General features: G+C 32.3%; 1 protein-coding gene across 1 annotated transcript; it reads right to left on the bottom strand.

The window, feature by feature from the left end:
• Positions 1 to 5,786: 5,786 nt before the first annotated feature.
• LOC105107230 (long chain acyl-CoA synthetase 9, chloroplastic-like) lies at positions 5,787 to 12,043 on the bottom strand. Its single transcript, XM_011001081.1, has 12 exons — positions 11,805 to 12,043; positions 10,968 to 11,455; positions 10,631 to 10,711; positions 10,168 to 10,437; positions 9,418 to 9,549; positions 9,129 to 9,302; positions 8,758 to 8,987; positions 8,061 to 8,178; positions 7,386 to 7,517; positions 7,139 to 7,273; positions 6,864 to 7,070; positions 5,787 to 6,094 (listed from the first exon to the last, which is right to left on the bottom strand). Exons 2-12 carry the CDS (start codon positions 11,412 to 11,414, stop codon positions 5,927 to 5,929), a joined length of 2,094 nt encoding a protein of 697 aa, XP_010999383.1. The 5' UTR covers positions 11,415 to 11,455; positions 11,805 to 12,043; the 3' UTR covers positions 5,787 to 5,926.
• Between the last annotated feature and the right edge of the window lie 771 nt (positions 12,044 to 12,814).

Below are 12,814 nucleotides of genomic sequence, written 5' to 3'. Positions count from 1 at the left end.
GTAGGTATTTCAGAGACATTCTTGTAATCCGGGTAAATTTTTTTTGTTCATGGTTAAATTTTTTCAATGGTGAGGCAATTGGGAATAAAATTCATTTCCCTTTTGAGAGAAACCAAGAAATGCCAAAGAATTGGGTTTTTCTTGGAACTTTCATGGAACTCGCTCTGCTTGGCTTGCTTCTTTTCACTTTTTTCTAACTTTTTATCCAAAGCATGTGGTTAAAAGCCAAAAAAGGGGGGGGAAGGGGATTTTTCCCGAAAGAAAATGTCTAGTGCTGAGGTAATTAATTAGTAATTAATCAATAATCTAGGGGCCTTAGCTTTTGACTATGGTGGCTAGCAATCTTACTCAGTAGGACAAGGTTCTGTTCACCGGGAAGACATTGTATGGTGGAATGGGTCTCTGGAATAACGGGGAAGTCAAGATTTGCAACTCCCATTTAATTTTGGAACCACTAAATACCAGTACAGGTAGGGCACTGGAGTGGCGGTAAGGTGCTATGATTCTACTGGTTTACAGGAACTTGTCCACTCTATAGCTTTTCTTCTTGCTTGCTTTCTTTCTTTTTGTTTTCCCCACTTGTCACGTCAACTATATATATAATATTCGAATCAGCTTTCATTTATCTTAATTAATCTGGTGAGTAGTAAAAATAATAACCATAAAAGCTTTCAATTATCTAAAAAAACTTAAATTTATAATTATTAAAGAGTAAATTCAAGAACTAACAAGTTAAGTTATCATTCAAAATTAATTGTAAAATATATCTTGGATTATAGTAAAATAATGATTATTTTACTTTATTTCTTGTGATTTTTTAGGCTTAGTTTGAGAGTAGAATAATACTTTTATATTTGTAAAAATATTATTTTACTTTTAAAATCAACAAAATTTGAAATAATTGATCAAAAGCTTTCTTGAATTTTCACAAATTTTTTAACAATAAAAATACTTATTTACTTCCCAAATCAAAAAATTTATAGCTTGCGGGACAAGGATTTTTTTCATTTTTTTAATTGTTATTGTACAGTATAAATACAAAATTAACTTAAATGAGAAAAAAAAATTTGCATGTTGAGGTATTTTTTTTACTTTCACATGAGTATTTTCTATAATTGCCAAAGTTATTAGGGCTATTTTAGTATTTTTTATATTGTTTATTAATTTTTAAATGGAAAAAATTGTTGATACATGTATTGTAAATGCTAGTGTAAAAGTGGTCTCCCCGTCATTCAGATAGTGCATTTAACACTACCCGATGGCTAAATCTAGCATTTTGTCATTTCTTTGGATGCTTCACTATCTCTTTTTTTATTTGAAGCGGCACATGGTAGCTAAAGGTAATCGTATTGTCGTCAGCGGTCATTTTTTTTCTTTTATTTTCTCTCTCATTACAACTAAAAAACATTATTATCCTCTTTGGTTTTTTGTGTCAATTTTAGTCCTCATTCTTTGAAATTTTTTATTTTGTTCTGATTCTTTTTTTATAGAAGTCTTTTTATTTTGCAATTGAGTCTTTCATTTATATTTTCTCAGATGTTTTCTTTTCAATTTCAATCCTTATTCTCTTAATTTCATATTTTGTTTTTATTTTTTTATAGTTTCAATCCCTATTCTTTTAATTTTTTATTTCATTCTTAGTTTTTTGAAAGAAGTTTGTAATTTTTCAATTTAGTCCTTCAATTACAATTTATCATTTGTTTTGTTCTTAATTTAAGTCCTCATTCTTTTAATTTCTTATTTTCTTCTTATTCCTTTGATAAAATTATTTTTTCAATGTAGTACTTCAATTTTCAAATGTTTTGTTTTTCATTTCGGTTCTTATTTTTTTAATTTTTATTTTTTTTGGGCCTTTTTGTTGAGGTTTTTCTCTTTCAATTTCATCTTTCAATCAATTTTTTTATTTTTTTTCAAATTAATTCTTATTTTTTTTATTTATTTTTTCTTTTATTAAAGTTATTTTTCAATTCAATTTAACCTTCCAACTGAAAATTTTTATTTTCCCTCTAATTAATGTTTTTTCCACCCCCAATGTATTTTAGATCCTTTTGTGTAATTTTTTTTTCTTCAAATTTTATCTTTTGACATTTGATTTGTTAAAAATTCTTATTCATGTGACCTTATCATTCTGCATTGGTTTTCTATGGGTTTATATATATATATATAAACACATTAAAGAAGCATATACACCTGGTGCGTTCTTGAAAAATAATTATATTCTGCAGCAAAGCACGAGATAAATCGCTAGTGATGTTCTAAAGTTCAACATATTTAAGAATAATTTTTGAGTATTTGGATAGTAGATAATTATATATTCACGTCAATATTCTGTTTTCTAGAGCTCACGAAGTAAATGGTTAGTATTAGAAAACCTAACACCCGTGAAACAATCTTTTATGATAGGGTTTAGGGACCCTCCAATGATAAAGTTAATAACTTTTAGTTAGAGATTGTAATAAATGAGATAATAAACTTTAAATTCTAAGAATAAAAGTGTTTGTTTTTGTTTTTATATAATAAACGCTTTAAGAATTGAAATACAGCTCGACGCATAGCTGAACTCAAGAATGTTAAATCTAGCAATTTGCTAGACCCTTATATGTTTGAGTTCAACGTATAGCTAAATTCAAAGAATATTAGGTTGACAGTTTTCCAAACTCATGTTTACTTGAGCTCGGTGCTCAATTGAACTCAATAATGTTGAGTTTAGAAACAAGATAAGACTCATGTCATCTTGGTTTATTTATAGCAATAAATAAACTTATGGAACTAACCAAATATAAAAAATATAAAAATATAAAATGATGAAATTAGTCATAACATATAGTCTGATTAAAATTGCACTTGTTTATCGAGTTTTGAAAAATTACACTTTCCAATCATAGTCAAAGAATATTTTAAATTTAAGGAAATGACCAAAGTTCCTCCTATATATTATAACAATAAGAGACACCTTTTATCCCTCCCTCTCTTGCAGAATTTGTGATTTCTTTCAAATCAAACAATATAGAATTACTATTGAAACTTATTTATTGCATGAATTTGTGTTTCTATGGTTGTTTCTTCTGAGTAGTGAGATCTCTTGTAGGTTTCATCCTCAAATCAATATATTAAGTTAGTTTTTAATTTATATTTTTTCAAATCATGGCTTTGAAATGTAATGATAATGTGTTGTGATGTGGTAAAAGAATTGATTGTTTAATTATTTATAGGTTATTTAAGTCTATAACTTGAAAAAAAAATCAAATTTGTTATTATGCAACATTAATCTTTCAAATTTTATCTTTTGACATTTGATTTGTTAAAAATTCTTATTCATGTGACCTTATCATTCTGCATTGGTTTTCTATGGGTTTATATATATAAACACATTAAAGAATATAAACACATTAAAGAAGCATATACACTTGGTGCGTTCTTGAAAAATAATTATATTTTGCAGCAAAGCACGAGATAAATCGCTAGTGATGTTCTAAAGTTCAACATATTTAAGAATAATTTTTGAGTATTTGGATAGTAGATAATTATATATTCACGTCAATATTCTGTTTTCTAGAGCTCACGAAGTAAATGGTTAGTATTAGAAAACCTAACACCCGTGAAACAATCTTTTATGATAGGGTTTAGGGACCCTCCAATGATAAAGTTAATAACTTTTAGTTAGAGATTGTAATAAATGAGATAATAAACTTTAAATTCTAAGAATAAAAGTGTTTGTTTTTGTTTTTATATAATAAACGCTTTAAGAATTGAAATACAGCTCGACGCATAGCTGAACTCAAGAATGTTAAATCTAGCAATTTGCTAGACCCTTATATGTTTGAGTTCAACGTATAGCTAAATTCAAAGAATATTAGGTTGACAGTTTTCCAAACTCATGTTTACTTGAGCTCGGTGCTCAATTGAACTCAATAATGTTGAGTTTAGAAACAAGATAGACTCATGTCATCTTGGTCTATTTATAGCAATAAATAAAGTTATGGAACTAACCAAATATAAAAATATAAAATGATGAAATTAGTCATAACATATAGTCTGATTAAAATTGCACTTGTTTATCGAGTTTTGAAAAATTACACTTTCCAATCATAGTCAAAGAATATTTTAAATTTAAGGAAATGACCAAAGTTCCTCCTATATATTATAACAATAAGAGACACCTTTTATCCCTCCCTCTCTTGCAGAATTTGTGATTTCTTTCAAATCAAACAATATAGAATTACTATTGAAACTTATTTATTGCATGAATTTGTGTTTCTATGGTTGTTTCTTCTGAGTAGTGAGATCTCTTGTAGGTTTCATCCTCAAATCAATATATTAAGTTAGTTTTTAATTTATATTTTTTCAAATCATGGCTTTGAAATATAATAATAATGTGTTGTGATGTGGTAAAAAAATTGATTGTTTAATTATTTATAGGTTGTTTAACTCTATAACTTGAAAAAAAATTCAAATTTGTTATTATGCAACATTAATCTTGAAGAAAACTCTAAACAGTTAATTGATTCTTCTTTATTCAACAATAACCAACATAAAAATATGATTTTGGTAATGAGACCTTTAATCATTGTTTATTTGAACACATAAAAAAATCTCCAATTGTAATTTAAATTGTTCATTATTCCTCAAAACCCTAATTGCTTAATTTTTGTTAAAATATATATAATTATGCAATAAACCCTTTATTAACTATGCTACCCCATTATTGAGGATAATTAGTAATTTTTTTGAACACCAAACCACCCCTACCTCACCCACCCCTCCTACCATGGACGTGACTGTAGTGAAGTACCTACAAATTATAGAACCTGTTTGGCTACGTGGTGGTGTTTAGGTTTCCTACGGTTAAATTTTACAAATTGTTTGGTTAAGTAACAAACGCTTGTTACTGTATATGGATTCCATAATTTACTGTGTTTAAAACGCAAGAAAAAAGGAAGCAGCTGGGAGCTGCTTCCTGCCCGTTTTATAGAAGAATCATGCTCCACTATTCACTGAACAGTGAAGGTATGCATCCACTGTTCATTGAACAATTTTTCTTTTTTGCAAAATAAATACAATTAAATGATTTCACTTGTATCGTTAATGTAAATATGAACAATAATTTTTTTTTTAAAAAATAATAAGTTTAAAATGAATTAAATTTACTTATATTATAATCTTAATTTTATTCCTAATAATATTTTATCTAATTTTGTAGTTATTGTTGGATGAATATTATACGTAATGAAATTGTAAATAGTTTAATAAAACAATAAATTTTTTTATATAAAATATAATTTATTTTATAATATAATAACAATAATTAAAACCACAATAATTAAATTAAAAATTATTAAATTAATATATATTTTTTAAAATTATTTTATAATCTCAATTTCAAAAACTCTTAACCAAATACATTAAACTATTTTTTCTTTATCCTCAATTTCAATTATAGTTTTAAACAAACATCTATTTTTTCAAATTAATTTTAACTAAAAATATTTTTTATAAAATAATTTTTTAAATCATAACTATAATAACTATCATAACAACTATCACAATCTCAAACAATCAAATTTTTTATAAAATATTTTTTTAAATCACAACTATAATAACTATAACAATCTCAAACAATCAATCGCGTAGTAGTTGTTGATATTTTTTAGCCACGAATTATTTGCCTTCTTTGGTAGTAATTGTTATACTTTTTAGCCACGAATTATTTGCCTTCTTTGTGAGGTCTCTTGTGGTGCGCTCTACTTCAGGGCCCAAGGCCTGTGCTTTTTCAAGTTTGTAATGTTAGTAAAATGCTTGGAAGAAGGCATCAAATTGAAGGGCTCTTAAAGTACACCGTTCTCTGATCTATAACAAAAGGTAATACCAGTAAATATATAAGAAAATTTATTGCAGTATACGTGTAAAAACTTCGAGAGTTTCTGACTCAAGATTCATATAACTTCGAGAGTTCTTCAAAGAAAGCCTTCCTAACGGCCTCTCTCTTAAGCTTGAGAGCTGCAGTGACTAGGCCAGTTTCAGGAGTCCATGGATCAGAAAGCAATTTGATCTTTGTTGGGATCTCAAGCTTCTCCAATCGTGCTGCCTTTGCTGCCTGCAAATTAATAAAACAGGAAAACTTAAAACATTGAAAAGATAATGATAAAAATAAAATAAAATCAGGCACACATTCTACAATATCTGGAGCATTATTGTCAAGGCGGCGGAAAAGTTGCATAGCTGAAAAGGACTGCTACTCTTTTGCTGCTCGTAGAAGGGAGTTAAGGTGGTAAAATCTTGAGCTAGCAGGGAAGGGCAACTGCTTCGCCAGGCATCAAGACAATTCCTAAGAATACTTTCAATGCACTCTTTGAAACTCCCACATCGGGTAACATTGATTATGCATCACAATGTAGACAATACAACCATCTAAGACTAGCTTATCTGAAATACTATGGTTTTCTATCTGATGTGCAAAAGTTCTTACAAAACAAATGCATGGTCAGAAGTGCTTTATGAGCAAGGCAAATGTTGGACCCCAATTTTGGCAACACTCAGAATGGATGAAACTAAAACCACCACATTTCTTTACAAGTTGGTCAGAAGTTTTATTCATAACCATTTTATGCCTGATAAATTCAAATAAAGGCTCTACAAAAGCCTCATCTCTTAACATCTTGCCAGTCGTATTTCATGATCATATTTTGGTATCCAGTTGCTTTATTATTTGAACAGGAGACTTCAAGAGTGTTGCACAAATGTTGCTTTTCAAGTTTTTCTAGTACTTTGTGCCATAAGCATTGAAATGGGAAAAAAATATAAGCTAAACATCCACTGGCACCCTTTTCAATTCTAGAAGCTAAAACACGATCAGAAAGGCATACCTTCAAAAGTGATGCCTGCAGTTCTCTTATTGTTTCTTCTTTCTCACACAACTCCGCAAAATCAGTAAATGCAATTCCCTTCTTTGAAGCCCATTCTTCTAGAGCAGGTTGCGCTGCCACTACAAGGGCTACACAGTAACTATGAAATGGATCCGCATGCAGCATTATATTCTCAACATAGGTGCTCACGACAAGTGCAGCCTCAACCTGTAAGGAAAATGTTAGTCCCAACGAAAATGTGATGGAAAATAGCATTTTATGATATATACCAATACCTTTCCTAAGGAGATATATTCCCCATGTTGAAGCTTGACAATATCCTTTTTACGGTCAATTATCTCAAGGCAACCATCAGCATGAAATTGTCCTATATCACCTGTATAAAACCACCTCATTCCTCTCGCATCAACCTTTTCAAAAAAAGAAAAGAAAAGAAAAGGCACAGTCAAACTTATGTTGACATTTTTCCTTCAGCACATGGTTCTATAAGATAAACACTGGCATGAATCTTTTATATGTTACCTTGTACACCTCTTTTGTTTTTGCTTCATTTTTAAAGTATCCCAACGTAACGTTTGGACCACCAATAACTATTTCCCCACGAGGCATTGGTGAATTGCTAATTAAATACCCACCTTCAGGCCAATCTATTAACTGAAAAGGAACACGTTACATTATTAAAATTTAAGAGTTCATTCACTGACGTATAACAGTGAAACAAGATGATCCAATCAGAACTATAACAATAATGAAGAAAACACATGCACAACATTGAATTAATGGCAATGCATCATATAAACAACACTTAATGATAATGTTTAAACAAGAAGGCATGTTTATCCATTAATTGACAGGACCTCCTAACGTAAAAATATATTGCAATTATGTGAAAACCAGGATTCTAGAATAACCATTGGAAATCAACATAGAACATCAGCCAACAACAAAAACCTAACATCAAAACTCAAACTCCACTTATTTCCTGAGCTAGCCCCAGAAGGCCAAAATCTCAGAGGAAATGGAAATACATGTGGATACCCACAAAATCACTGCTTAAAAGCACCCCAATGTCATGTATGGAGACTCATGACATATATTTCCAACTTAAGCACATCGTTGTTCATGACTTGGGAATTTCTGAACAGATCAGCATGAGCTATTTCAAAATTGACATTTAAATTTTTAATCATAGCTTACCTTAATATACGAGCAAGGGACTGGATTACCAACTCGACCAACAGATGGATCGTCAAACTCAGAAAATGTCCCACCAGCACAAGTCTCTGTGAGACCATAACCTTGGCATATTGGAGCCCTGTATGAATCCATTGATGTTGGTCAAGGGCAGAAAAAAGAAAAACAATAAACCAAAACGTAAAAAGTGGAGAAAGGCCTGGTAAAAAATGATAAGCCCTGATAATGTTGGCAGTCATTGATGTTTGTGCTAGTAATCATAGTGAAAGATGAGGATAGATTCATCTAATCATGCATCTACACAGCTAAACATTTTTGCATGTTAGGATCTAAAAAACAACCATTAAACTTGAGTCTTCATGTAAATACACAAGTTCTCTTTTCTAAGTGGAAGCCCATCTTTTATATTTAAGTCTTAAAATAGAATTGAAATAAACAAGTGACTTAGGGCTCACAATCCCATCTGCCACGTTGCATGAATTTAGAAATGAAAAATGCAACTGCAGGAGGGGTTATAACCATGATGCCATGCTGTAATTATCTTCTGATGCTTTGCTTGGTAATTTTGTAGCCCTTTTTCAATGTTACTGAAATAAACAATGTTCAGGGATGTAAATATAATTTTTCAAAACATTAGCATGATTAAATATAGATCATTTATACATACAGATAGACAAAAATCTGCTAAGGCCATACTAACCCAAGGCAAATGTTGATAAATCTTTGAGTATCACCAGAAAGAGGAGCACCACCAGAAAGCAAAAAGCGGATGCGACCTCCCAAAACTGCCTGAACCTTTCTAAACACCAGGAAGTTCCACAGAAGCAATTCCATGCCCCTAGCACCAAACCAACTACCATTGATTGCAGATATTCGACGAGTGTATGCAAAATCAAACAATTTCTTGGTAAGGCCACCCTTTGCATCAACCTGAAATGTCAAATATATTTTAATAACCAACGTTGTTTTCTGGGAGAAATCATTCAGAACCGCGCGCGCGCGCGCGGTGTGTGTGAGAGAGAGAGATAGAGAGAAGGGAGCAGAAATGAGAACTTGTCAAAATTCCCTAACCTTCTTCAGCACACCATCTCGAACACGATCAAGAATTGCTGGAACAGCTGCCATTACAGTTGGCCTTAAGACAGTCGCATCCCCCTTTGTTCCCCTTTTGATCTTGTTTGATGTATCAGTGAGTGTCATTGGGGTTCCATATCCTATAGCACTTCCAGCACCTGCAACTACATTCTGTAACATAAACAGTGAGGTGAAGCATGTATATACTTGTGTGTAAGAATGTACTAGGGGATATGAGAAGGCATCTAGCTACTGTGGTTATGTAAACTGGATAAACGCTCCATACCTCAGCCACTATTTCAAGGATATGAGCCAATGGTAGGTAAGCCAGATAAACATCCTTGTCTTCAAGACCAGTAACAATTGTCCTGACAGAAGAAACTACAGCTAGGACATTACCATGTGTCATCATTACACCCTGTACAGAATGGACATGATAGATAAATAACTAATCTGTAAGCTCTGATATGGGGTGGTATAACTATTGAAAATGCCAAAAACATAGATGGGGATCGGTAATTCTTACTTAAAACTCTAAACACTATAAGAAGGTAAATCAATATATTCTATGGTAGTGCTTCTAAATGAAGTCTTCAACATAAATTTTCATAGCATGTCAATCCTGAATGTCAAGAACCATAAGCACCAGCACGGACTTAGCAATACCTAGGGAGCGAGCAAATATCCTCAATTGAGGCATAAAATAGATGGATCATTGTTAGTCTGCTATGTTATGTACAAGTCAAACACATGGAATGTGACATTTCATGAAGCCTTTGAGCTTTAAGTCAGAGCCAACTTCTCATCAATGAAAACAGCCAAGGAGTAAACTAGTTTGGAGAGGAGGTTAGGAGGATGCTTAGAACCTTGGTAAATATAGATTCCTCACACAATGAATTCAAACACCGCATACAGATCCAAGCTACTCCTCAGTCAACAACTAACCAATGAGAAACCAACTAAGATGCAACATGGTGAGGTTGAACAAACTAAAGACGAAGTGGAAGATGCACATCATGCAATAGATGCTCCTAACCTTAGGCAGCCCAGTACTCCCACTTGTGTACATTATAACCGCAACATCTTCTGATAGAGGTAAAGCAGAACCAACTGGATTTTCTCGTCCAAGTTTCTCCACATCAGCTACTGACACAACTCTCCAGCGACCACTCTGCGCCACAGATGATGCACTTGATGGAGTTTCATCATCCATACATATGATGTATTTTATTGTTTCAAGCTGTCCGCTTACTTCTGCAAGCTTTTTCAGTTCTTTGGCCCCGCAAATCACAGCTGTAACTTCTGTCTGGAGAGAAGCAAACTCAAAATTAAAATTCAGAAATATGCTGCAATCGGACGAGTAAAAATTTATACCAGCATGCTACCTGCAGTCAATCATTCAGTGTCTAGCAAATAGGGTTACAGCAATGTGGAAGTGTTTGGGGTAAATGCCTAACTAGCGAATTGGAGCATTGACTAGAGAGAGTGAGAGAGAGAACCTCATTTAATGAATAGCAAAGTGCTTCCTCGCCCAAAGTTGCGTAAATGGTAACCACAGAGACATTGCGCCTAAAACAACCCTGATACGAGATAAACCCATCAGCAACTCAGGTTATTATGTGAGGCATAGGCTGGATTTGGCCTGCTGAAAGTAATACACCTACACATTCCGTTCATCAACTAGATAAAGGAATGTGAATTCCAAAGAGTTCTGTAGAGAAATATACTTGATAAAAACTCAAGCTCCCTTTCATCACTTTCCATATAACATGCTCCTTGAAAAAGAAATTGCAATGTGTGAATATATAAACATGATATTCACAAAAAAATGAGCACCTGCAAGGAAATAAACCACTCTGCTCTTGTATCAGCAAATATCGCAACACGTTCCTCGCTTCTATGCCCAAGGTAAGCTAACCCAGAAGCAAAATTGCACACCTTTTCAAACACTTCCCCATAGGTCAGCCACTCATACTCTCCCAAATGAAGCTTCTCAAAAGACCTTCCATCGGCAGAAACTTCAGTGTCCTTTGAGATTAATGTCCTCGTTCCAAGCAAGCATTTATGTTCATGTTTCTTGCACGCCATCTCAAAAAGTTGAGCGAGAGTTGAAACACCTTCCCATGCAGTTTCCAAGAGGGTTGGAAATTGAGCGTTCCGAATCGCATATCCCGGTTCCCCACCGACATCAACAGGCACCCCACGTTTCTTTGCATTCTTTGATTTTTGATAGAGAAGAGTAATTATAAGGGGAACCAGGATAGCAACTATATATGGAATCATCTTTCAACTATAGCCCCTGATTCTACCAATCTTTCTGAGTCCTGAAAACAAACAAAAAACAACATTCATTATTTTGTCTGGTTTGTTGCCTTGTAACGATCAAAGAAAAGATACCATCAACAACAAAATGATGCTCCATGGATTATCCATCTATCTATCGATCTATGCATCCAGTGAAATTGAATAAATATAAAAGTATTATTAGCAATGAATAATTGCAACAGCTCAACAAAATTGAGAAAGAAAGAAAGAAAGATGCAAGAAAACAAACACTCATAATTACAAATATCAAAAGGGCATGTGATCCCGAACATAAAACAAATAAATAAATACTATTAAAACACATTGTAGCAAAAATCTGATAACATTGAACGATGAAAGTTTTATTACCGGGCGGGCTGGCTGGCTTCGTTGAGTAGTGTGTCCGAGTGGAAATGAGTCAGCAAGATTTCAAGAATGACAAAGGATTTGTAATTTTAAGGAGAGAGTGGATCGGAAAAGGAAGCGTTTTAAAATAACAATCTTGGAGATGGAGGGAGGAGCAGGTTTTTTTTTTTCTTATAGGTGGAAACAGGAGGGAATGGAGGCTCTGACTTACAGCTCGCATGTGCTCCTCCTCGAACTTGTTTCCTTTTTTATATTTTAAATACGACGAAGAATTAAGTTGGTGTTTAAAAGAGTTTTTTTATCAGAAATATAATAAATAATATTTTTTATTTTTTAAATTTTATTTTTATATCAACGTGTGTTGAAATATCTGATAATGTTAAAAAATTAATGCAAAATAAATAAAAAAATACCATTCAACACAAAGACAGTTGTCTGCTTGTGGGCCATGCATTTGGCAATTTCATGTGGTCCATATTGTTCTGATGGCTCTGCCGTTACAGTTTAGCTTTAAAAGTTTCCTGTCTTTTTCTTCCTTCTGGGACCAGAGTTACGGTTTTGGCCTTGACAAGAGATATTTTGGGGGCGCGCATCGGTTCGGGTTTTGATAATAATAAAAAAAATAACAGATAAGAATATATATATATATATATATATATATATATTTGGGTTGATCTCGCTTTGATTTGGTTTGATTATATTAATTTGAAAAGACATAAATCAAAATAAAACAAAACTTATTTTTTTGCTTTCTAACCGAAGTGTTTTTTGTATGGTTTTTTCATTTATTTTTTTATTTAATTGGTTTTTTAAAGCTCGACCCTAAGCAAAATGTAACCTCTATTTTTTTTAACTTTATATTTGTCGACGTAGCCACATGATAACCTCTATTTTCTTAACTTGATATTTGTCAATGCAGCCACATGCCCTTTTTGAAATTTATCTTTATTTAGTTATATAAAAATTAAAATAAATATTTGTAAATAAAGCGATGGTTGAAGTTTTGGAGAAAA

Source organism: Populus euphratica, unplaced genomic scaffold, assembly GCF_000495115.2.
Source record: "Populus euphratica unplaced genomic scaffold, PopEup_1.0 scaffold152.1, whole genome shotgun sequence".
Taxonomy (NCBI): Eukaryota; Viridiplantae; Streptophyta; class Magnoliopsida; order Malpighiales; family Salicaceae; genus Populus; species Populus euphratica.
Note: the sequence above shows the minus strand (reverse complement) of the source record. Positions and strands in the feature narration are given on the sequence as shown.

Excerpts from the sequence above, each read along its gene's own strand:
- LOC105107230 (XM_011001081.1), bottom strand. The coding sequence starts at position 11,414 with ATGATTCCATATATAGTTGCTATCCTGGTTCCCCTTATAATTACTCTT. Across the intron at positions 9,550-10,167 it reads GGAGTACTGGGCTGCCTAAG|GGTGTAATGATGACACATGG; the intron begins GTTAGGAGCATC and ends CATTCTGTACAG. Across the intron at positions 6,095-6,863 it reads TGCAGGCATCACTTTTGAAG|GCAGCAAAGGCAGCACGATT; the intron begins GTATGCCTTTCT and ends ATTAATTTGCAG.